This window comes from Macaca fascicularis, chromosome 20 (genome assembly GCF_037993035.2).
Source record: "Macaca fascicularis isolate 582-1 chromosome 20, T2T-MFA8v1.1".
NCBI classification, from domain to species: domain Eukaryota; kingdom Metazoa; phylum Chordata; class Mammalia; order Primates; family Cercopithecidae; genus Macaca; species Macaca fascicularis.
In genome coordinates this window covers 71,447,499-71,473,275 of record NC_088394.1, presented here as the reverse complement: position 1 = coordinate 71,473,275, position 25,777 = coordinate 71,447,499, and the positions used below count along the sequence as shown (strand labels likewise).

General features: G+C 45.2%; 1 protein-coding gene across 8 annotated transcripts in view; it reads left to right on the top strand.

Moving 5' to 3' along the window:
* ADAT1 (adenosine deaminase tRNA specific 1) overlaps window positions 1–25,563 on the top strand; it is a 31,362-nt gene extending 5,799 nt beyond the window's left edge. For 3 of the 8 annotated variants that reach the window (XM_045381535.3, XM_015442707.4, XM_015442708.4), the window contains exons 2-10: window positions 2–191; window positions 488–556; window positions 2,486–2,540; window positions 4,067–4,197; window positions 8,437–9,055; window positions 12,642–12,787; window positions 13,305–13,404; window positions 18,979–19,065; window positions 22,106–25,563. In XM_045381535.3, the coding sequence (XP_045237470.2) occupies window positions 23–191; window positions 488–556; window positions 2,486–2,540; window positions 4,067–4,197; window positions 8,437–9,055; window positions 12,642–12,787; window positions 13,305–13,404; window positions 18,979–19,065; window positions 22,106–22,238 (1,509 nt within the window). In that variant the 5' untranslated portion in view covers window positions 2–22 and the 3' untranslated portion in view covers window positions 22,239–25,563. Of the gene's footprint in view, window position 1; window positions 192–487; window positions 557–1,645; window positions 1,754–2,485; window positions 2,541–4,066; window positions 4,198–8,100; window positions 9,056–12,641; window positions 12,788–13,304; window positions 13,405–18,978; window positions 19,066–22,105 lie in introns of those variants that run through there. The other 5 variants (XM_074027655.1, XM_074027654.1, XR_012429166.1 and 2 more) reach the window with 4 other exon arrangements.
* The last annotated feature ends 214 nt before the right edge of the window (window positions 25,564–25,777 follow it).

Here is a 25,777-nt window from a genome sequence, read left to right as displayed (position 1 = left end):
GGTCTCAGCACCAGCTCAGACCATGTGGACCGCAGATGAGATTGCTCTGCTGTGCTATGAGCACTATGGCATCAGGCTGCCCAAGAAGGGGAAGCCTGAGCCAAACCATGAGTGGACATTGTTGGCAGCTGTGGTGAAGATACAATCTCCAGCTGACCAGGACTGCGACACCCCTGATAAGCCGGCACAAGGTAAGACTTTTTCTCCTTGGCACGCTCCTCACTGTGGAAGATGAGAAAATTATACATTGCTGTACTGTGCAGGGACAGTCGTGGGTAGGGTGTGAACTACGATGTTAGGCATGTGTGCTTGTGCTCCGCTAGGTGGCACAGTACCTCTGATGGTGGGAGACCACCGTGCTGGAACCGCAGGCCTTGGTTGAGTGGGCCTCTGAGAATCTCCTGGAGGAGTGTGCAGGCTGATTGTACCTGAGCACTGGGGAACATTCCGTTTCTCAGAACTCACACGATTTGTTTTTTTCCCACAGTGACAAAGGAAGTTGTCTCAATGGGAACGGGAACAAAATGCATAGGCCAGTCCAAAATGAGGAAGAGCGGTAAGCATGGGCGGGAGTCTAAACAAAGATTTAGCTTTGGAAACCAGTGTCCGTGTTTTACTCTCCTTGTCAGAGAAGAAGGGCCATGTCAGTTGAGGCGCATGGCATTTGTTTCCTACTGACTGTCAGTCCAGTTGGAAGGACAGTACTCACTTGGAGAATGGAAATCCACCATCAAAGCAGAGGCCTCTAGGAACATGCTTTCCGAATAACTGAAAGCTAGCCAGTATTTTCATGCTCAAACCAGATTCCCTGGGCTTAGCTGTTCCACATTGGGTCTGGAAGGCTTTGGGGCTCTGTAGCAGGTACAGGATGCAGCTTGAGTGGTTTCTGAAGCCCTAGAAAGCAATCTTTTTTTTTTTTTGCTTGGAGTCTTGCTTCATCGCCCAGGCTGGAGTGCAATGGCGCGATCTCGACTCACTGCTCTGCAACCTCCCCTTCCCGGGTTTAAGCGTTTCTCCCGCCTCAGCCTCCCGAGTAGCTGGGATTACAGGCACCTGCCATCATGCCTGGCTAATTTTTGTATTTTTGTAGAGACAGAGTTTCACCATGCTGGCCAAGCTGGTCTTGACCTCCTGACCTCAGGTGATCCGCCCACATTGGTCTCCCAAAGTGCTAGGATTAAAGGTGTGAGCCAACGCACCTGGCAAGCAGTCTTGAGTGACAGAAAGCTTTGGGCCTCAACAAGAATATGAAAATTCCTTAAATTCCTTAGAGATCTGGGGGTTTTTATTTGTTTGTTTTGTTGTTTCTTTTTTTTTTTTTTTTTGAGATGGAGTCTCGCTCTGTCGCCCAGGCTGGAGTGCAGTGGCCGGATCTCAGCTCACTGCAAGCTCTGCCTCCTGGGTTTGCACCATTCTCCTGCCTCAGCCTCCCGAGCAGCTGGGACTACAGGCGCCCGCCACCTCGCCTGGCTAGTTTTTTTGTATTTTTTAGTAGAGACGGGGTTTCACCTTGTTAGCCAGGATGGTCTCCATCTTCTGACCTCATGATCCGCCCGTCTCATCCTCCCAAAGTGCTGGGATTACAGGCTTGAGCTACCACGCCCGGCCTCTTTTTTTTTTTAAGAGACAGGGTCTCACTGGAGTACAGTGGCACCATCATCGCTCACTGCAGCCTTGAACTCCTGGGCTCAAGTGATCCTCCCGCTTCAGCCTCCTGAGTAGCTGGACTACAGGTGTGCACCACTATGCCCAGGTAATTTTTTTCATTTTTATTTTGTAGAGACTTGGTCTAACTGTGTTGGCAAGGCTGGTCTCAAACTCCCAGCCTCAAGCTATCCTCCTGCCTTGGCCTCCCAAAGTGCTGGGATTACAGGCATGAGCCACTGCGTGACTGGCCGAGACCTGGGATCTTTACCTCTTCTTCTAGCTAGCAGGTTCCTTTTTGAGTTGGCTTCCACCATTGTCCTTGCCTGTATATGAGGAACCTGTTCCAGGATCACTGTGGATTGGATTAGATGGAATTGTATCACCATGAGCACAAGTATGATACCTCTGTACAAAAGATCTGGACCCTTGTTCTCCAGATAAGGTTTTTCTATAAATTAGTGTTTCTCAACTGGGGGTGATTTGTACCCCAGAGGACATTTGGCAATGTCTGGAGACATTTTTAGTTGTTACAACTGAGAGAGGGGTGCTAGTGGCATCTCATGGGTAGAGGCCAGGAATACTACTAATAAACAGTCTACAGTGTTTGGGATAGACCCCCCACAACAAAGAATTTTCTGGCCCAAAATGTCTACAGTGCTGGGTTGAGAAAACCTACAGCCAATGCATTGTTATTCGTGATTGTGGTACCTTCTGACAAAGCTCTCCAGGAGCTACATGGCCATCCTGGGTGCTGGTGGAACTGCTGTGTTCTGCCTCTAGGAACCAGAGCCTCTCCAGCTTCCATATGTCTTCACCTGGTATCCTATCTTTGCCACAGGAGACATCCTCAATGATAGCCATGCTGAGGTCATAGCCAGAAGGAGTTTCCAAAGGTAAAGCCACATCCCCAGAGTATGGTTAAGCAGGGCTGGGGTGGGAGTCCCAGAATTTCCGGGGTTTTTTTGTTTGTTTGCTTGTTTTTGAGACGGAGTCTTGCTCTGTCGCCCAGGCTGGAGTGCAGTGGCGCTATCTCCGCTCACTGCAACCTCCGCCTCCCGGGTTCATGCCATTCTTCTGCCTCAGCCTCCCGAGTAGCTGGGACTACAGGCACCCACCACCACGCCTGGCTGATTTTTTTTTTCCTGTATTTTTAGTAGAGACGGGGTTTCATCGTGTTAGCTAGGATGGTCTCGATCTCCTGACCTTGTGATCTGCCCGCCTCAGCCTCCCAAGGTGCTGGGATTACAGGCGTGAGCCGCTGTGCCCGGCCGTTTTTGTTTTTTGGGGTTTTTTGTTTGTTTGTTTGTTTTTGAGACGGAGTCTTGCTCTGTTGCCCAGGCTGGAGTGCAGTGGCACAATGTCGGCTCACTGCAACCTGCTTCTGCTGGGTTCAAGCAGTTCTCCTGCCTCAGCCTCCCAAGTAGCTGAGACTACAGGCATGCGCCACCATGCTCAACTGATTTTTTGTATTTTTAGTAGAGATGGGGTTTCACCATGCTGGCCAGGTTGGTCTCGAACTCCTGACATCGTTATCCACACGCCTCAGCTTCCCAAAGTGCTGAGATTACAGGCGTGAGCCACCACGCCTCGCCTGGAATTTACATTTCTAATAAGCTCCTAGGTAATACAGATTATATTAGTCTATAAACTACACTTTGAGTAGCAATGTGGTCTTGACTAGTGGTGGTCTGTCTCTATTTTTTTTTTTTTTTTTTGACACTGGGTCTTGCTCTGTCACCTAGGCTAGAGTGCAGTGATGTTATCTCAGCTCATTGCAGCCTTTAGAGACAGGGTGTCACTATGCTACCCAGGCTGGTCTTGGATTCCTGGGCTCAAACAACCCTCCTGCCTTGGCCTCCTAAAGTGCTGGATTTACAGTCATGAGCCGCATGCCTGACCTGGACTAGTGGTTCTCAAACTTGATTGTGCATCAGAACAACCTGGAAGGTTTGTTAAAACCCAGATTGCTGAGCCACAGAGATTCTGATTCAGCAGATCTAGGGTGGAACCTCAGCAATTGAGTTTCTTTTTTTTTTTTTTCTTTAAAAAAAAAAAAAAATGGAGTCTCACTCTGTCACCCAAGTTGAAGCACAGTGGCACAATCGTAGCTCACTACAGCCTCAAACTCCAGGGTTTAAGCAGTCCTCCTGCCTCAGTCTCCCAAGTAGCTGGGGTTATAGATGTGAGCAACCGAGGCCAGTTGAAATTTAGAGGGCTAACAAATTCCCAGGTGATGCTGATGCTGCTGGTGCAGGGACCACACTTTGAGAATCACTGGTCTAGAGCATTCTCATAATTCCCAGTCCCTACCAGTCCCACTAGGCTACAGTACTGCTGTCTTAGTAATCACCCTACCAGAGGCTTTCCCCTTAACCACAGAGATTGGTTGTTCATCCTAATAACATCTTGCAACCCTTAGGTACCTTCTCCATCAACTCCAGTTGGCAGCCACCCTGAAAGAGGATAGCATCTTTGTCCCAGGAACTCAAAAAGGACTGTGGAAACTCAGACGAGACCTCTTTTTCGTGTTTTTCTCCAGCCACACACCCTGTAAGTATATTCAAGCCTTTGGATTAATGTTACATGGACTACTTCCTTATGGTTGTGTTATCCATAGATAGGTTTTTCCTGAAAAGCACTAATGGCTGAAGTAGCCACAAGTAGTGACAGTGCCTTTTTATGACAGGCCAGTGTACCTAATCATTTCTAAAGGTTTCATCTAAAGAGAAGGCAGAGGTAAGGAGTACAGAGTCTCACTCACACTATTAGTCAATTCTCAGAATCAGGATAGGGGCATAAGGCTGAAACCTCACAAGATGTGAAGCCAACATGGGGCTTAGAAGTCCTATAGTAACATATCCTAAAACTCATTTCATTCATTCAGTCGTTGAACAAATACTTTCTGCTGTTTGTCAGGCACGATATGACATACTGAGTGTACAGAAGTGAATAAGACTAGCACATTGCTTACCTTCGTAGTCTTTTAGGGAATGTAGACAGTCATGGTTAGGGTAAATTTTGATGGGTTGTAAGGGTATGTTCGGGTGCTATGGCTGCATAAGACAGGAAGACCTAGCCTGGGGTGAGGGGGGCATCATTTCTACCTTTTGTTTTTCTTTCTTAAAAATTGAAAATAACTTCTGCCTTTTGTGGATAACAACTCAGGATGGCAGCAAAATTTTCTCACCCTAAAAGCTTTGAAATAAGGATATAAAATTAAACTTTAAAACTTTTAAGCTTTAAAACTAACACATGCAATTAGAGCAGAGATAAGAAATCACTAGGAAGAAATAGAATAGCTGTCTAGATCTGATCATAACTCCAATTGAAAATACAGATACAACTTAAGAAAGAATGAGACCAATTACACGGTGGCTCATACCTGTAATCACAGCACTTTGGGAGGCCAAGGTGGGCGGATCACCTGAGGTGGGGAGTTTCAGACTAGCCTGACCAACATGGAGAAACCCTGTCTCTACTATATATACAAAATTAGCTGGGCATGGTGGTGCCTGCCTGTAATCCCAGCTACTCGGGAGGCTGAGGCAGGAGAATCGTTTGAACCCAGGAGGCAGAAGTTGCAGTGAGCCGAGATTGCACCATTGCACTCCAGCCTGGATGACAGGGCAAGACTCCATCCAAAAAAAAAAAAAAGAAAGAAGGAAAGAGTGTGAGAAAAGAGTTTAAGAGTCAAAGCCCAGAAAAATGACACACAGAGGTAGGCAGCGCTCATCCACGCTCTATTCTTACCTGTAAGGGCCCTAGTCCAAGGCCCAAAGGATGTTTCCTAATCAGCTCCTCTCAAGCTGTAATATGCACATGAATCTCCTGGGGAACATGCAGATTCAGATTCATTAGGTCTGGAGTGGGGCCTGAGGTTCTGCATTTCTAGCCAACTCCCAAAGCATGCCAGCGGTGTGGGTCCGTAGACCACACATTGAGTAGCTAGGACCAGGGCGATCCCAGTGACAGGTATAGCCTTACTGTGGAGAAAGATGCATCTGAGGATCACAGCCTGATGGCCTAATCCAAACTTATCTAACCCACGGCCCGCCTGGTTACATGCGGGCCCAGGACGGCTTTGAATGTGACCCAAGACAAATTCTTAAACTTTCTTAAAATGTTGTGAGATTTTTCTTGCGATTTTTTTTTTTTTTTTTTTTTTTTTTTTTTTTTTTTTTAGTTCATCAGCTATCATTTGTGTTCGTGTATTGTGTTGTGTGTGGCCCAAGACAATGTTTATTCTTCCAGTGTGGCCCAGTGAAGCCAAAATACTGAACATTTACGGAGTTTGATTATGCCCTAATCAAACTCCACAAGTCAGTGGTCTGCAAACAGGTGCTGATCTGTGAGAACAGTCCATGAAAAAACAAGAAAGCTCAAGACTATGTAGTGAATTTTGCAAAATTTCTTTCACTTTAAAGGATGTGAGAGTTATTTTTTTTTTAAGTGATGGTGATTGAATTTTTTTTTTTTCCTCGATCTCGGTTCATTGCATCCTCCACCTCCCGGGTTCAGGCGATTCTCCTGCCTTGGCCTCCCGAGTAGGTGGGATTATAGGCGTGCACCACCACATCCAGCTAATTGTTTTGTATTTTTAGTAGAAACGGGATTTCACCACGTTGGCCAGGCTGTTCTCGAACTCCTGACGTCAAGTAATTCGCCCGCCTTGGCCTCCCAAAGTGCTGGGATTACAGGTGTGAGCCACCGTGCCTGGCCAGTAATTGAGATTTTTAAAGATCCTCCTTGATGGAATAAAAAGTTGGCAACCCTCTGCTCATCTTAAAAATCTTCTGGAAATTTTGCTGGTAATCTTTTAAAATGTGATGTCCTCCCAAGGTTTGTCTGCAGAAAGAACATTACCTAGAGAATGTGACTCTCTGGCTCCCTTGGCATTCACATCCTATTACTAATTAATAATTTGTTGACTGGGTTAGCTACTTCAGGCTCTTACTTACGAGTTTTATTAGCATGAGTCAGGCTCTTGCATTCAGGCATTCTGTCAAGATCAGTCTCCAACCCTGCAGCGTGGGAGATGGACCCTGGTGAGTTCTCCAAAGTCACTGTGACCTTGTGAGGTCTCTGGAAGTTAGCCAGCCAACCTCTCCAGATACATTCCCTCTTCTGTATCTCTTGCCTGTCCCACTCTTGAGTTATAAAGATTACAGATGTATTATTTATACGCTTTAGAAAAGCAACATTCATTAGGTTAGTGTTTGAAGAAATATTTCCCTTCTCAAGGGAGAGCTGTGGTTCTTACTGACCTCTAGTTTTCTTCAGTTTCCTATAAGGACAGAGGAGATCGGAAATCTCTAAACCAGCAAGAGGGAACACTGGAAATTTTGGAAACACTGGTTTACACTAGGTGTGTAATTTACTTTAGAGTCTTTACTGTGGGGCCATGCATCATAAAATCTCCAAGATGGGGAAATTTTGAGCAATGGTTGCCAAATTTCTTTTCCTTTTTTTTGAGATGGAATCTCCCTCTGTCGCCCAGGCTGGAGTGCAGTGGCGCATTCTCGGCTCACTGCAACCTCCGCCTCCTGGGTTCAAGCGATTCTTCTGCCTCAGCCTCCTGAGTAGCTGGGAGTACAGGTGCCCGCCACCACGCCCAGCTAATTTTTGTATTCTTAGTAAAGACAGTTTCACCATATTGGCCAGGCTGGTCTCGAACTCCTCACCTCGTGATCCGCCCACCTTGGCCTCCCAAAGTGCTGGGATTACAGGCATGAGCCACCACGCCCTGCCTGCCAAATTTCTTTATGAAAGAAACCACCCACTTTTGTTTTCCGAAGCATCTTAGAGAATAGCATTCCACAAAATGCACTTGGGAAACCTTGTTCATTCTAAGCCAGTGGTTCTCAATTTGGGAAGTTTAGCTCCCCAGGAGACTTTTGGCAACATCTGGAGACATTCTTTATTTTCATACTGGGACTGGTAGTGCTATTGGCATCTAGTAGGTAGAGACCAGGTATGCTGCTAAATATCCTATAATACGTAGGACAGCCCCCACAGCAAAAAGTGATACAGTCCAAAGTGTCATTAGTGGCGAGGCACGCTGGCTCACGCCTGTAATCCCAGCACTTTGGGAGGCCAAGGCAGGCAGATCACTTGAGATCAGGAATTCAAGACCAGACTGGCCAACATGGTGAAACCTCGTCTCTACTAAAAATACAAAATTTAGCCAGGCATGGTGATGTGCGCATGTAATCCCAGCTACTCAGGAGGCTGAGGCAGGAGAATCACTTGAACCCAGGAGGCAGAGATTGCAGTGAGGCAAGATCACACCACTGCACTCCAGCCTGGGTGACAGAGCCAGACTGCATCTCAAAAAAATGTCATTAGTACAGTGCTTGAGAACCCTGGTCTAAACCCATGTTTCCAAAACTTCCTAGAGATAAAAATTATCTCAGATCTTGGTTAAAGTGTTCTGTTTTGCATACCCTTCTCCAGAAATTCCAACTCACTGGCTCCAGCATAGAGTCTTCAACAAGAGCCTCAGAGAATTCTTACTAGGGAATTTTGTGCCTGTGCTCTTAACTCATCTCAGGTCAGCTGGGAGAATAGATGAAGTCAGCAGTTCTCAAACTTGAGCTTGCATCGGAATCACCGGGAGAGCTTGTTAGACACACACGGCTGGGCTGTGCCTCCAGAGTTTCTGATTCAGCAGGTCTACTGTGGGTCCCAAGAGTTTGCATTTCTGATGAATTCCCAAGAGATCCCACTGTGGCTGGTCCAGGGACCTTACTTGAGAACCATTTGTTTAAGGGGGGGGTTCATTCTCTGCAGGTGGGGATGCCTCCATCATTCCAATGCTCGAGTTTGAAGATCAGCCTTGCTGTCCTGTCATCAGAGATTGGGCCAGCAGCTCATCAGTAGAAGCCAGCAGTAACCTGGAAGCTCCTGGAAATGAAAGAAAATGTGAAGACCTTGACAGTCCTGTAACCAAAAAGATGAGGCTTGAGCCTATGACTGCGGCCAGGGAGGTCACCAACGGAGCCACTCACCATCAGAGTTTTGGCAAGCAGGAAAGTGGCCCAATCTCACCAGGCATCAACAGCTGTAATCTCACTGTAGAGGGACTGGCGGCTGTCACCAGAATAGCCCCTGGTAGTGCCAAAGTGACAGACGTTTATAGAACTGGAGCCAAATGTGTACCTGGAGAAGCTGGAGACTCCAGGAAGCCTGGTGCTGCATTTCACCAGGTGGGGCTGCTCCGAGTGAAGCCAGGCCGTGGAGACAGAACGCGCTCCATGTCCTGCAGTGACAAGATGGCCCGATGGAATGTCCTCGGATGCCAAGGGGCACTGTTGATGCATTTCCTGGAAGAACCTATCTACCTGTCAGCTGTGGTCATTGGGAAGTGCCCGTACAGCCAGGAAGCCATGCAGAGAGCACTGACTGGAAGGTGAGAGGGTAGAGAGGGCTCAGTTGGAAGTCATTCCAAGAGGCAGTCTGAGAGTAGGGCCCTAAGAGCATTAAGCATCGCCTTACCTTTTGATCCAGCAGTTCCACTTCCAGGAATTTGTCTTAAGGAAATAAAGTATTTGAACATTTAGCTTTGTATATAATTTTTGTTTGTTTGGTTTTGAGATGGAGTCTTGCTCTGTCACCCAGGCTGGAGTGCAGTGGTGTGCTCTCGGCTCCTGCAGCTTCCGCCTCCCGGGTTCAAGTGATTCTCCTGCCTCAGCTTCATGAGTAGCTGGGGCTACAGGCGTGTGCCACCACGCCCAGCTAATTTTTGTATCTTTAGTAGAGAGAGGGTTTCACCATGTTGGTCAGGCACTCCATGACCAACCAGGTCAGACTGGTCTCAAATTCCTGACCTCAGGTGATCCACCCGCCTCATCCTCCCAGAGTGCTAGGATTACAGGTGTGAGCCACCGCACCCGGCTACTAATTTTTTTAAAAAAGAAAAAGTAAACAGCTGAAATGCCCAGTAATAGGAGTTTAAGTGTTTTCTTTGTTGTTGTTAAAAATAATATTGATGAATGGCTGGGCATGGCGGCTCATGACTGTAATCCCGGCACTTTGGGAGGTCGAGCGGGGCGGACTGCTTGAGCCCAGAAGTTCTAGACCAGCCTAGGTAACATGGGGAAACCCCGTCTCTACAAAAAATACAAAAACTAGCCAGATGTGGTGGCACACACCTGTAGTCCTAGCTAATAGGGAAGCTGACGCAGGAGGATCACTTGACCCTGGGAAGATTAAGCTGCGGTGAACCAATATCACTCCATTGTACTTCGGCCTGGGTGACAGACCCTGTCTCAAATAAAATAATAATAATATTGATGAATATTTAATGTGGAAACATGTTCATAGTGGTTAAAGAACAGTTTAGAAGATAAGAAGCCAATTTTGGCCTTACAGTACATACACACATAGGAAAAATTGTAAGAGGATAAGCAGCAAAGTATTATTAATAATCTCTGAGTTGTAGTATTATGGGTGGTTTTTTTCTTCTTTGTTTTTACTGTATTTTCTAATTTTTCTACAGCTTACATACGTTGCCATTATATATGTTTTTTAACCCTAAACATTAGTTTGGGGTTTTCAAAATGTTTTTGTAGCAACAGAGTTTCACTGGGTCTCACCCAGGCTCGAGTGCAGCAGTACAATCAGAGTTTACTACAGCCTCCAGTTCCTGCGCTCAAGTGATCCTCCTGCCTCAACCTTCCAAATAGCTAAGATTATAGGCACAAGCCACCACACTTGGCTGATTTTTAAATTTTTTTTGTAGAGACGGGGTGTTTTTGGGTTACCCAGGCTGGTCTTGAACTCCTGGCTTTAAGCACTGCTCCCACTTAGCCTGCCAAAGTGTTGGGATTCTAAGTATGAGCCACCTCATCCAGCCCTAAACATTAGTTTTAATTTTTTTTAAGATAAAAGTCAAAGGATGACCACTCAAGTGTGGTCTCCCTAAAGGAGGCAGCCAAACTCAGTGCTCTAGTAAATGAGGGCAGGGCAAAGCCATGGCCAGGGCAAGCTTCGTAGGCCCATATCAAACGTGAAGCCTCAAGATATGGCGCAGCAATTCCACTCCTAGGTACAACCCAAGAGAAATGAAAACATACATTCACACAAGTAGGCCGGGTACAGTAGCTCATGCCTATAATCCTAGCATCTTGGGAGGCCAAGTCAGGCAGATTGCTTGAGTCCAGGAGTTCAAAACCCACCTGGGCAACATGAGGAAACCCTGTCTCTACAAAAAATACAAAACTTAGCCGGGCATGGTGGTACGCACTTGTAGTCCCATCTGCATGGGGAGCTGATGTGGGAGGATCACCAGAGCCACGGGAGGTTGAGGCTGCAGTGGACCATGATTGCAGCACTGTAATCCATCCTAGACAATAGAGACCCTGTCTCAAAAAAAAAACAATGTATATATGTATATAACAAAAACCTGTACATAAATGTTCACAGCAGCATTATTCATAATAGACAGACAAATGTCCATTAGTGGATGAATGGATAAATCAAATGTGATATATCCATACAATGCACTATGATTCAGCCATAAAAAGGACTGAAGTACTGATACATGCTACAGCATGGATGAACTTGAAAACATAATGCTAAGTGAAAGAAATCACATATTATATAATTTTATTTATGTGAAATATCTCTAACACGCAAATCCATAAAGACGTAATAGCTTAGTGGTTACCACGGGCTAGGTGCTGTGGCTCACGCCTGTAATGTCAGCACTTTGGGAGGCTGGAGTGGGAGGATTGCTTGAGCCCAGGAGTTCAAGACCAGCCTAAGCAATATGGCAAAACCCCATCTCTAAAAAAAATTTAAAAATTAGTCGGACATGGTGGCGCATGCCTGTAGTCTCAGCAACTTGGGAGGCGGAGGTGGGAGGATCGCCTGAGAAGTTGCAGTGAGCCAAGATCATGCGACTGCACTCCAGTCTGAGCAACAGACACCCTATCTCAAAAAGGGAAAAAAAAAAGATTTAAGTGGTTTCCAGGGAATAGAGAGTGAATGCTAATAGCTACGAGGTTTCTTTTTGGGGTGATGAAAATTCCTTAAATTACGTTACCATGATAGTTGTGCAGTTCTATGAATATACTAAAAACAATCGAATTATCCACTTTAAATGGGTAAATTTTATGGTATGTGAACTATATCCCTATATATATATTTTTTTTTAAAAAGGCAGCCCTAGGCACTGTACCCAGGATGTTTTCTGTTTTTCCTTTTCTGGTACTTGCAGTTGCTATCTGCTTCATTCTAGACCAGCATCATGTTGGCACCTAGTTTGTTCAAAGATACAAGAGAAAAAAATGAAGCTTTTATTTATTTTTATTTTTATTTTTTTATTTTTTTTTTGAGAAAGAGTCTCGCTCTGTTGCCCAGGCTGGAGTGCAGTGGCGCGATCTCGGCTCACTGCAAGCTCCGCCTCCCAGGTTCAGGCCATTCTCCTGGCTCAGCCTCCCGAGTAGCTGGGACTACAGGCACCCAACACCACACCCAGCTAGTTTTTTGTATTTTTAGTAGAGACGGGGTTTCACCGTGTTAGCCAGGGTAGTCTCGATCTCCTGACCTCGTGATCCGCATGCCTCAGCCTCCCAAAGTGCTGGGATTACAGGCATGAGCCACCGCGCCCGGCCTGAAGCTTTTATATTATAGGATAATTTTGGGTTTTGGTGTGTTTGAAGAAATCCCTAGGAAGCAGGTGCCAACACAGTAATGTTTCTACTTAAACTTTTCAAGTTTCTCAAAGCCTGTATCAGGAATGGAGTTTGATGTTACATCCCTGAAGGGTGTTGACTTGATTCTTTGTTATCCGTTCAGAATGAGGGAGAAGCATCTTCTTCCAGCCATGAGGTTCTTGCAATCTTGATTCTGTTCTGGAACACTGTCTGCCCAAATAAATAAACAAATCCCCACACCTGCTGAGGCTCGGGGTGATGATGTGAGCCACAATCCTAGATACTGTTTTCTCTAGGCTTGCGCCTAAACTGAATGCATTTTCCCTCTACATTTAGGTGTCAGAATGTATCTGCTTTACCAAAAGGCTTTGGAGTTCAAGAACTAAAAATACTGCAGTCAGATTTACTATTTGAACAGAGCCGCTGTGCAGTACAGGCCAAAAGGGCTGACAGCCCAGGTCGACTTGTTCCTTGTGGGGCAGGTAAGAGATCCAGGTTAGACCTGCCCTGGAGTAACTGCTCCTCTGACTGAAAGTGGCCTCGGAGGGTCCACATCCTCCCAGCCTAGGAAGGCAGTTCACCACTCTAGTGGCCAGTAGTGTGAGCTTTAGAGACACCCATACTAGGTCAGGTTTATGCTCTTGTGACCCCTGGCATGTTATTTACCTTCCCTTGGCCTCAGTTTCTTTGTCTTCAGATTAGAAGAATATCATTTATCAGGGTTATTGGGAAGATTCAGTGAGAAATTCTATTTAATGGATTTACTCTGTGCCCAGCAAATAAATCCTCAGTGATTGTTAACTATCATAATAATAATGAATTATGAACCACTTAGGCTACTATACCCTGGAGGCCAAGCATCCAAGTAGCAGTCGTTGCCGGTGACATCATATCCAGCTCTCATGGGTCTGCAGAGTCAGAGAAATATTTTTATTAAAGTACTTCTGACATTCACAGGAAATTGAACAGTTTTAACCCTAGACTCTTACCTTTTCATAGCCATCAGCTGGAGTGCAGTTCCTGAGCAGCCTTTGGATGTTACTGCCAATGGCTTTCCACAGGGAACAACGAAGAAAACAATTGGAAGTCTTCAGGCAAGGTACAGCATATTGGGGCCGGAGATGGTGGCTATGAACTCACACTTTACCACTATCTAATTCTAGAACATTTTTATTACCCCAAAAAGAACAACTATACCCATTAGCCGTCACTACCTATCTATCCCTCGCTCTCCTCAACCCTAGGAAACCTCTAATTTACTTAATTTACTGCCTGTCTCCGTGGATTTGTCTATTCTGGACATTTTCTATCGTTGGAATCATATAGTATATGACCTTTTGTATCTGGCATTTTTCACTTAGCATGGTGTTTTGGAGGTATATCCATGAGGTAGCTGTATCAGTATTTCATTATTGTTCATGACCTGAGTAAGATCCCATAGTGTGGATATACCACATTTTGATTGCCATTCATTCATGGGTGGACTTTCAGGTTGTATCACTCTTTGGCTATTGTGAGTAGTGCTGCTATGCAGAACTATGAACATTTCATGCACCACTTTTTGCATGGCCATATGTTTTCAATTTTCTTGGGTGTACCTAGGAGTAGTAGTACTGGGTCATATGGTAATTGTTATGTTTAACTTTTTGAGGAACTGCTAAACTGTTTTCCTTAGCAGCTGTACCATTTTACGTTCTACCAGCAATCTATAAGAGTTCCAATTACCCTGAATCCTTTACAACACTTGTTATTGTCTTTTTTATTATAGTCATTCTAGTGGGTGTGAAATGGTATCTCATTACAGTCTTTTTTTTTTTTTGAGATGTAGTCTTGTTCTGTCTCCAAAGCTGGAGTGCAGTGGCGAAATCTCGGCTCACTGCAACCTCTGCCCCCTGGGTTCAAGCAGTTCTCCTGCCTCAGCCTCCCTAGTAGCTAGAATTACAGGCATGCACTACCACACCGGCTAATTCTTATATTTTTAGTAGAGAGGGGTTTTGCCATGTTGGCCAGGCTGGTCTCAAACCCCTGACCTCAGGTGATCCGCCCTCCTCAGCCTCCCAAAATGCTGGGATTACAGGTGTGAGCCATCTCGCCCGGCCTCATTGATTTGTATTTCCCTAATGACAAATGGTGTTTAGCATCTTTTTATGTACTTATTAGCCATCTGTCTCTCTACAGCCTCCCAAGTAGCTGGTACTACAGATGCCCGCCAGCACGCCCCGCTAATTTTTTTTGCATTTTTAGTAGAGACGGGGTTTCACTATGTTGGCCAGGCAGGTCTTGAATTCCTGACCTCGTGATCTGCCCACCTTGGCCTCCCAAAGTGCTGGGTTACAAGCATGAGCCACCGCACCTGGCCTATAACTGGTAGTTTTCGAGTGTTCACTTATTGAGGTCTTCTTTCATAAAGTTCAGTAAGTTTTATAGCTTTCTTATATAAATCTTTCACATCTTGTATTAGATGTATTCCCTGAATGTATATTAGTTATCTGTTTCTACGTGACAGATTGCCCCCAAAATAACAGCTTAAAACAACAATATACATTTATTATTTCACATAGTTTATGTGGCTCTGGAATTGAGGAGGAGCTTAGCTAAGTAATTGTGGCCCAGCAGTTTATGAAATTGCGGTCTGTTATGGCAGCCACGGCTGCAGTCATCTGAAGACTTGACTGGGGCTCAAAGATCCAGTTCCAAAATGGTTCCCTCGCATGGCTGACAGGTCAGTGTCAGCTGTTGGCAGAAGGTTTCAGTTCCTTATAACAAGGGCCTCTCCACAAGGCTACCAGGGTATTCAGCTTCACGACCCAGTGGCTGGCTTCCCCCAGAACAGGCAATCCAGGAGAGCAAAGCAGAAGCCAGTGTCTTTCATGACCTAGCCTCAGAAGCCACAGTCTACCGGTAATGTCTTAATGGTTATTCAGATCAGCCCTGTTAAGTGTGGGAGGGGACTGCAAAGGGGCATGAATACCAGGAGGCAAGAATCACTGGAGACCATTCTGGAGTTTGGTTATCACAGGTGCTATTTTTAGGTAGCTTTTTATCCCATTTTCTGGTTATTGCTGTTGCAATTAAGCTTTTGTTCCTCTTTGTGGCAATTACTGTTGGTTGCTAGATAAAAACACTAACCTTACCATTATCACTAGAATAATAATTCTACTCCTATAATCCCAGCACTTTGGGAGGCTGAGCTGGAGGATTGCTTGAAGCCGGGAGTTCGAGACCAGCCTGGGCAACAAAATGAGACCCCCCCCATCTCTAAAAAAACAAACAATAGCAACAACAACAAAACCCCAAAAGAATAATAATTCTACCAATTTGTCTGGGAATTCTTTTGGGATTTGTGGAGTTTTTTTTTGTTGTTTTTTGGTTTTTTTTTTGAGACAGTTTCACTCTTATTGCCCAGGCTGGAGTGCAGTGGCACAATCTCAGCTCACTGCAACCTCTGCCTCCCAGGTTCAAGCAATTTTCCTGCCTCAGCCTCCCGAGTAGCTGGGATTATAGACACCTGCCATCACGCCCAGCTAATTTTTTGTATTTTTAGTAGAGATGGGATTTTGCCATGTTGGGCAGGCTGGTCTTGAACTCCTGACCTCAGGTGATCCAGCCGCCTCAGCCTCCCAAAGTGCTGGGGTTACAGATATAAGCCACCACACCCAGCCTCTTTTGGGACTTTTTAAATGTAGACCATCATGTACAAATACAGCTGACTTTTCAACAATGTGGGTGTTAGTGGTGCCAACCCCTCTTGCAGTCAAAAATCTGCATGTAACTTTTGGCTCTCCAAAAACATCAAGCCTGTTTTTGACCAGAAGCCTTGACATAAACAGTCAATTAACACATATTATGTATGTTATGTGTATTATATATGTATTCTTACAATAAAGCAAACTAAAGAAAATAAAATGTTATTAAGAAAATCGTAAGGAATAGGCCAGCCGCTGTGGCTCACATCTGTAATCCCAGCACTTTGGGAGGCTGAGGCAGACAGATTACTTGAGGTCAGGAGTTAAAGACCAGTCTGGCCAACATGGTGAAACCTTGTCTCTACTAAAAATACAAAAATTAGCTGGGCTTGATGGTGCGCGCCTGTAATCCCAGCTATTTGGGAGGCCAAGGCAGGAGAATTGCTTGAACATAAGAGGCAGAGGTTGCAGTGAGCCGAGATCACACCACTGCACTCCAGCCTGGGCCACAGAGTGAGACTCCATCTCAAAAAAAAAAAGAGAGAAAAGCGTAAGGAATAGAAAATATATTTATTCATTAAGTGGAACTGGATCATGATAAAGGTCTTTATCTTCATCATCTTCATGTTGAGTAGGCTGAGGGGGAGGAGGAGAAGAGGAGGCTTTGGTCTTACTATCTCAGGGATTGCAGAGGCAGAAGAAAATCTGTGTGTAAGTGGACCCACACAGTTCAAGCCTGTGTTGTCCAAGGGTCAACTGTAGTGTTTCTTTCCAATCTTCTGTTCCTTTTATTTATTTATCTTACGTTACTGTGTTGACTAGAACTGACAGTATCAAAATCATCTGCAGATGATGACTTGATTTTTGTTTTTCACTTCTCTTTCTTTTTTGTTCTGCTGGCCAGAACCTTCTGTATAATGTTGAATAAAAGCGGTGATAGCAAGTACCCCTTGTCCTATTCCTGATTTTAAGGACATATATTTGCTATAGATTTTTTATAGTTGCCCTTTATAAATGTAAGTACTTTTCCCAAGTCCTAGTTTGCCAAAAGGTTTTTAATAATTCAAAGGATGTTGAATTCTACCAAATGCTTTCTTTGCATATATTTTTCCCATAGTTATATATATGTACGTGTGTGTGTGTGTGTGTGTGTGTATATATATATATATATATATTTTTTTTTTTTTTGAGACAGAATCTCTGTCACCCAGGTTGGAGGGCACTGGCACAGTCTCGGCTCATTGCAACCTCTGCCTCCTGGGTTCAAGTGATTCTTGTGCTTCAGCCTCCTGAGTAGCTGGGATTACAGGCATGCACCACCAGTCCCAGCTAGTTTTTGTATTTTTAGTAGAGACAGGGTTTTACCATGTTAGCCAGGCTGGTCTTGAACTCCTGACCTCAGATGATCTGCTCACTCACCTCAGCCTCCTAAAGTGCTGGGATTACAGGCATGAGCCACCATGTCTGGCCATCTCTAATTATATTATTTTTCTTTAATTTGTTCATGAGAGTTCCATTAATTTTTGCTTTGTTTTCATGCTAAAATGGCCTCATCTTCCTGAGTGCCAGCAGCCACTCCAGCTAAGGCCTTGGGAGAGCAGTGTCTGAGGGCTCAGGGTTCCCCTTTAAGCAGCAGTTCCTGAAGCAGGCTGGGTTCCAGCCAGGTAAGGGAGATTTTGTGCAGACTCCATAATTCCCTATTTCACATGTACCAGTTACGATCATGGTGTCCACGCTGAGGGTGCAATCTGCTGGGATGATGCAGGGTGTGTACCATTTATGGTCATGGTGTTCATGCTGAGGGTGCGATCTGTTGGTCTGCTGGGGTGATACAGGGTGTGTAGCAGTTATGGTCACAGTGTCCATGCTGAGGGTGCGATCTGCTGGTCTGCTGGGGTGATGCAGGGTGTGGACCAGTTATGGTCACTGTGTCCACGCTGAGGGTGCGGTCTGCTGGTCTGCTGGGGTGATGCAGGGTGTGTAGCAGTTATGGTCATGGTGTCTACACTGAGGGTGTGATCTGCTGGTCTGCTGGGGTGATGCAGGGTGTGGACCAGTTATGGTCACTGTGTCCACGCTGAGGGTGCGGTCTGCTGGTCTGCTGGGGTGATGCAGGGTGTGTAGCAGTTATGGTCATGGTGTCTACACTGAGGGTATGATCTGCTGGTCTGCTGGGGTGATGCAGGGTGTGTAGCAGTTATGGTCATGGTGTCTACACTGAGGGTGTGATCTGCTGGTCTGCTGGGGTGATGCAGGGTGTGTAGCAGTTATGGTCATGGTGTCTACACTGAGGGTGTGATCTGCTGGTCTGCTGGGGTGATGCAGGGTGTGGTGTGTGAAAGAGAGACTGCACGTTGTTGGTACACACAGCATTTCCCAGTTTCTAGATGCAGCTCGTGAATTGTGTACATGAGGGAAAAGAAGGCAACCACGAAGGCCTGGGTGGGCTCATAAAGAATCAACACTCACTTCCTTAAGTATTCCAAACCATGACCTCCACCCAGAATTGTGTTGTTTAGGAGCAAACGGTTGGTCTCTAAAGGCTGTGATGCCCATGGCAGGAGTCCGGGGATTCTGCCTCAGGCGGCTCGTCCAAGTGGATTTTATATTGACGATTCACACAGGGAACAGCACTCATGTCTCAAACAAAGCTTTCGATTTCTTGTAAACCCATAGGGGCCAGCTCCCTTGAAAGGAGGTAGCCAGAAGTGTCTTACAGATATCCTGGGGCAAAATTTTGTAATTGCACCTCAGGGTACCCGTTTGGGCTTGTCACTTTAATGATCCCACCGCTGATGACATTTCTTAAGGTTAGACTCATTTTTGTACCTCACTCTAATCAGACATCCAGGTCTGGATTTTCTCCTCACCAAATACAAGTGAAATCTTCAAACCTAAAAACCATGTGAAGCCTGGCATCTTTGTGATAGGGGCTTGGAACATACTAAACACTTAATAAATCGTCTTTGCCTTCTTTTTCCAAACAGATCCCAAATCAGCAAAGTGGAACTGTTTAGATCATTCCAGAAGCTGCTAAGCAGAATTGCAAGGGACAAGTGGCCAGACTCCCTCAGGTGATGCTATTGACCTATGTTTTCTCATATTTAGGAAGACATCTGTTTTGATTCTGGCTTCTGAGTAGCAAGAAGCTTTGGCAGGAGTAGTGGTTCAGCAAGCCTGTGGCACTTATTGTTGACGACAAGTTCTTCTTTCCCCATAGCTCTCTTTGCAGATACATGCATGATCTGAGATGCAGAGGATGGGTAGTTTGGTGGTATAGAGTTATAAAAAACTAAGGATAGAACTGGGGCTTGGCCATTCCAGACCCTCCTTTGATTCCACCTCTAGATGGAGATCACTGTGGAAATGGGAGTGTTCTAAGAGCAATATATTCTGTTACAAGTGTTACTCTCCTCTTTTCCTTTTGAACTTGGAGCTCCATGACTTAAATTGCTCTTCAAACAAAAACGTAGAGAACTTTAAAACCACTCTTGGGAACAAGTAGGTGGGTGCAGTGACGTTCTGACAGTGACCATCTAGAGTTAGGTGAAGTCTCACAGGTTAAGGAGGGCCCCAAACCACCCATACTTCTGACCAACTGGCTGCAAATTTGAGTGTCTCCACTCCCCCTCATGTTCAGTTATTCACTAGAACATCTCTCAGAACTCAGAAAAGCACTATAGTTGCCATTAAAAGTTTTATTATGAAGGCTACAGATCAGTACTAGCCAAAAGGAGAGAGATATAGTAAGGGATATAGTCAGATATGTGAGGGTCCCAAAGGCACAGCTTCCATGTCCTCAGGACACATCACCTTCCCAGCACATTGCTGTCCGTCACCAACCAGGAATCTCACTCAGACATCAGTGTCCAAAGTTTTTGTTGGAGTTTCATTAGCTATTATGATTGATTGAATTATTGGCCACATGATGTGATTGAACTTAATCTCCAACCCCCTCCTCTCCCAAGAGGTCAAACTGATATCACGTGTCTCAGAGCCCTAATTCTCTACGTGGCTGGTCTTTCTGGCATGACCAGTATCATCCTGAAACTATCTCGGGGGCCCACCATGAGTTACCTGGTCAAACATAAACTCACATGTGATCAGAGAGATCTGCCATGCATGACAAAGACACTTCCAGAAACTCCAAAGTTTAGAGGTTCCCAGGAACTGGTGACAAAGACCAAGTGAATCCTTCATTATATGCCAGTGGGGAAAGTAAGGAGTAGCTAGAAGCTTCTATATGAAGAGGCTGGCCACTTGTCATCACCATCACGCATACTGAAGTGATGCATCTGTGGTCAGTTGGCTTCTTTCTTGGATTTCCATATATTCTATATGTCAAATCTGAATTGAGGTAAGGAGATACTTCTAAGACAGAGTTTTGCTCCTGTTAACCAGGCTGGAGTGCAGTGGCGCAACCTCACCTCACTGCAACCTCTGCCTCCCCAGGTTCAAGTGATTTTACTGCCTCAGTCTCCAGAGTAGCTGGGATTATCGGTGCATGCCACCACGCCCGGCTAATTTTTTGTATTTTTAGTAGGGATGGGGTTTCACCATGTTGACTGACCAGGCTGGTCTTGAACTCCTGACCTCAGGTGATCCACCCGCCTCAGCCTCCTAAAGTGCCAGGATTACAGACGTGAGCCACCATGCCCGGCATGTTTGTTTGTTTGTTTTTGAGACAGGGTAGCTGAGATGATTAAGGGAAGTGTTGCATATGACCAAGAGCCTAGTTTGCAGTAGGGTTTTGATAACTGGTAGTTACTTTTTTTTTTTTTTTTTTTTTGAGACAGTGTCTTGCTCTGTTGCCCAGGCTATGTAATACAGTGGCACAATCTTAGCTTACAGGAACCTCCGCTTCCCATGTTCAAGTGATTCTCCTGCCTCAGCCTCCCGGGTAGCTGGGACTACAGGCGCCTGCCACCATGCCCAGCTAATTTTGTATTTTTAGTAGAGATGGGGTTTCACCATGATGGTAAGGCTGGTCTCAAACTCCTGACCTCAGAGGATCGGCCCGCCTCGGCCTTCCAAAGTCCAAAGTGCTGGGATTACAGGCGTGAGCCACCATGCCTCACCTGGAAAACTTTTAAACCAAAAAAGTAGACAATTATTTTTATTTTCTCTGATTCCACTAGGACCATAGAAACCTAGAATTCTGTTCATTCTTAACTGTTTTAATTCACGTTGCTGTATCATGAATTCCCTACAAAGGAGACAGAGTTGCTCTAGGAAAGTGTCAGAAGTCAAAATAAAAATGTAAAGACAAATCTCTAAATTTAATGTTTTATTTGGGATATAAGAATTGAAATTCAAGACATGCACAGACTGGGTGGTCTTCAGTATGTCTGAAGAACAAAGGGAAAGTTAGAGGCTTTATTTTTCAAAAAAGAAATGTAACATATTGTTCAAGAAAGTTCGGCCGGGCGCGGTGGCTCAAGCCTGTAATCCCAGCACTTTGGGAGGCCGAGACGGGCGGATCACGAGGTCAGGAGATCGAGACCATCCTGGCTAACACGGTGAAACCCCGTCTCTACTAAAAAAAAAAAAAATACAAAAAACTAGCAGGGCGACATGGCGAGCACCTGTAGTCCCAGCTACTCGGGAGGCTGAGGCAGGAGAATGGCGTAAAACCCGGGAGGCGGAGCTTGCAGTGAGCTGAGATCCGGCCACTGCACTCCAGCCTGGGTGACAGAGCGAGACTCCGTCTCAAAAAAAAAAAAAAAAAGAAAGTTCAGCGGCACGAGTAAAGTTATGAGGAGCTGCCAAGTGACGGCATTGGGTAAAACTATTGTTAAAGTCTGCAGCAGGTTGGTTCAGTAGCTGTTAGATAAAACTGGCAGGCAATTTTAGCAGCCAGGCTTGCAGAGAATGCATTCTTGGAGCAATGTTATGCACCCTGAGTGCTTTTTACCCCTGGCTTCTCGCCTCTGTTTTAGTTGAGTATGACAAGAATAAAGTAGTTTGTGTGATCCACTTTCACAAAAGCATACTGAACTCCTCTTCCTAAGTCTCTCATTACAACTCTGTCCAGTTGCTTGCTCAGGTGTCTGGTGGCCCCCAGGGTGTGCTATTCAGTAAGAATCTGTGTATTTGGTGGCCTGTGTGCATTAGGGTGCAGAAGCTGGATACCTACCAAGATTACAAGGAGGCTGCGTCCTCTTACCAGGAAGCCTGGAGCACACTCCGGAAGCAGGCGTTTGGATCCTGGATCAGAAACCCACCGGATTATCACCAGTTCAAGTGAGAAGGAAATGTTTGCTCTGGTAGCAGGACCCTTCATCCTGAACTGCCTTCCTTCACACAGGACAAGTCTTAGCTTTTTTGGTGGTTAAATCAGGGAATATTCTTTCTGAGCACTGCATCTCTGTTGTGTAATACAGATGGAATCTGGAACTTAGAGCAGGTTATACTTGATTGAAGTAGCTCTCTGCTAAAATGGCATCTCACTAATGCCCTCGCTGTCTGACTTCCATTGTGTTTTATTGCTTCTCTAAAATATGAAATCAGGGTTTGGAACATGATGCTTTAAAAGTACTCCACAGCAGCTCTGTTTTATGGGTTCCTACATTGATTCAGCAAATATTTATTGAGCTGAAATGATGTTTGACACTCTGCAAGTTTTACAGCTTTGCCTAGCATAGCGAACATATATTTTGTATTCCCAGCCTTTCTTCCTTCGGGGAGCCATTCTTTTCCCATTCTTGAGTGATCCTGCTCTGTGCCTCAGACTTGGCTGAAGCTAACCTTACTCCCTGGCTCTAGGAATAGCCTGTGAGCCAGCCCTGGACTGCCCTGGAATTGTTCTCAGAGGTATCAGGAAAGGCTGTCTGTTTTGATCTGGAGCTGTAAGAGTCATAATCGTGGGACTGCCGGTGGCCATCTTTTCCTACTACCTAGAGAAAGCCAGCAAAGAATTGAAGGCAACAAAGGAAACAGCCAAGAGAATCAAAGATCTAGTAACACTGTTTAGATGCCTGAAGCCAGTACCCACCCTAGACATCAATTATGTGAGACAAATTCCTATCGTTATTTTGATTAAGCCTGTTTGTGTTCGTTTTCTGACTTACAGTTGAAAGAATTCTGTCCAAAAAGCCAAAAGGTGGCCAGGTGAGGTGGCTCAGGCCTGTAATCCCAGCACTTTGGGAGGCCAAGGCAGGCAGATCACTTGAGGTCAGGAGTTCAAGACCAACCTGGCCAACATGGGGAAACCCTGTCTCTACTAAAAATACAAAAACAAGCCAGGCATGGTGGTGTGCACCTTTAATCCCAGCTACTCGGGAGGCTGAGGCAGGAGAATTGCTTGAACCCAGGAGATGGAGGTAGCAGTGAGCGAAGATCTCACCACTGCACTCCAACCTGGGTGACAGAGTAAGACCCTATCTCAAAAAAAAAAAAAGCCAAAGGCCCTACAGCAAATCAGCAGTAGACCCAGCAGCCAATCCTGTTTTAACTAATGTTGAATGTTTAACACTCAACTTTAGACTTTGAATGATTGACTGAAAATGGAAGCTCCCATGTTGGGGTTACTCAAGATCCTTATTGGTTCTTCAGCATTTTGTGGCTATATTTTTTCATAACAGCTGTATTGAGATATAATTCACAGACCATAAAATTCACCCAACTAAAGTATATAATGTAAAAGTTATTAGGCCCAGCACGGTGGCTCACGCCTGTAATTCCAACACTCTGGGAGGCTGAGGCAGGTGGATCACCTGAAGTCAGGAGTTCAAGACCAGCCTGGCCAACATGATGAAACCCTGTCTCTACTAAAAATACAAAAATTAGCTGGGCATGGTGGTGCACACCTGTAATCCCAGCTACTTGGGAGGCTGAGGCAGGAGAATCGCTTGAACCTGGGAGGCGGAGGTCAGAGGTTGCAGTGAGCCAAGATCACGCCACTGTACTCCAGCCTTGGTGACAGAGCAAGACTCTGTCTCAAAAAAAAAAAAAGTTTTTAGTATGTCCACAGAGTTGTGCAACCATCAATTTTAGAACATCTTCATCACAAATTTTGTGCCTGTAATAGTTTCCTAGAGCTGTTTCTTAACGAAGTACCACAAGCTGGGTGGCTTAAGACAACAGAAATGTATCCCTGGCCGGGTGCAGTGGCTCACGCTTGTAATCCCAGCACTTTGGGAGGCCGAGGTGGGCAGATCACGAGATCAGGAGATCAAGACCATCCTGGCCAACATGGGGAAACCCTATCGCTGCTAAAAATACAAAAATTAGCCAGGCATAGTGGTGCATGTCTATAGTCCCAGCTACTCAGGAGGCTGAGGCAGGAGAATCTCTCAAACCCAGGAGGTGGAGGTTGCAGTGAGCCAAGATCGTGCCACTGCACTCTAGCCTGGGTGACAGAGCAAGACTCCGTCTCAAAAAATAAAAACAAATGTATCCCCTTTCAGTTCTGGAGGCTAGAAGTCCAAACAGGTTGTCGGTGGGGCTTCCGCTTCCTCTAAAAGCTTTAGGGCGGGGGCCCCCAGCCCCAGAGCCACAGATCATTGCTTGTCTGTGGCCTGTTAGGAACCAGGTCACACAGCAGGAGGTAAGTAACGGGTGAGCACTCTAAGTTTCATCTGTATTTACAGCCACCCCCCATCACTCACGTTACTACCTTAGCTCCTCCTCCTGTCATACCAGCGGTGGCATTAGATTCTTTTAGGAGTGTGAATCCTATTGTGAACTGTGCATGCAGGGGATCTAGGTTGCACACTCCTTATGAGAATATAATGCCTGATGATCTGTCACTGTCTATCAGATGAGACTATCTAGTTGCAGGAAAACAAGCTCAGGGCTCCCACTGATTCTACATTATGGTGAGTTGTATAATTATTTCATCGTGTATTACGATTTAATAATAATAGAAATACAGTGCATAATAAATGTAATGCACTTCAGTCATCCCAAAACTATCCCCCATCCCCACCCCTAGATCTGTGGAAAAATTGTCTTCCATAAAACCAGTCCCTGGTGCCAAAAAGGTTGGGGACTGCTGCTCTAAGGAAGACTTTTTCGTGCCTTGGGGACTGCCGCTCTAAAGAAGTCTTTCGTGCCTCCTCCTTAGCTTCTGGTGGCTCCTGGCAGTCTTTGGCTTGTGGCTGCATCACTTCAGTTTCTCCCTCTGTCTTCACATGGCCTTCTTTCCTGTGTCTGTGTCTTTCCATGGCCTACTTATAAGGACCCCAGTAATTGAATTTAGGGCCTGCCCTAATCCAGTCTGATTTCATCTTAACTAACTATATCTGCAAAGACTCTATTTCTAACTAAAGCCACATTCTGAGGTTCCAGGTAGACATGAAGTTTTGGGGGATACCACTCAACCCATTGCAGAACCCATTAGCAGTCACTTCCCATTCCTCAACGCCCCTACCCCAGGGCAATCAGTAATCTACTTTCTGTCTCTTTGGATTTGTCTATTCTGAACATTTCATATAAATGGAATCGTATAATATGTGGTCTTTTGTGACTGGCTTCTTTCACTTAACATGTTTTCAAGATTTATATTGTAGCATGAATCAGTACTTTATTACTATTTATGGAATAAAAATAGTCAGTTCTATGGATGTAAATGTTTTGTTTATCCAGTCATCAGTTGTTAGACATATGGGTTGTTTTCACTTTTTGGGTCTTGTACATAGGGTTGCTATGAACATCTGTGTACAAGTTTTTGTGTGAGCATATATTCTGAAAATTTTTTTAAATTACAGAAATAATACATGTATGTCATAAGAAGTTATTCTTGAATGTTTTTCCATAAGAAATCCTTTTGGATAGGAAAGAAAG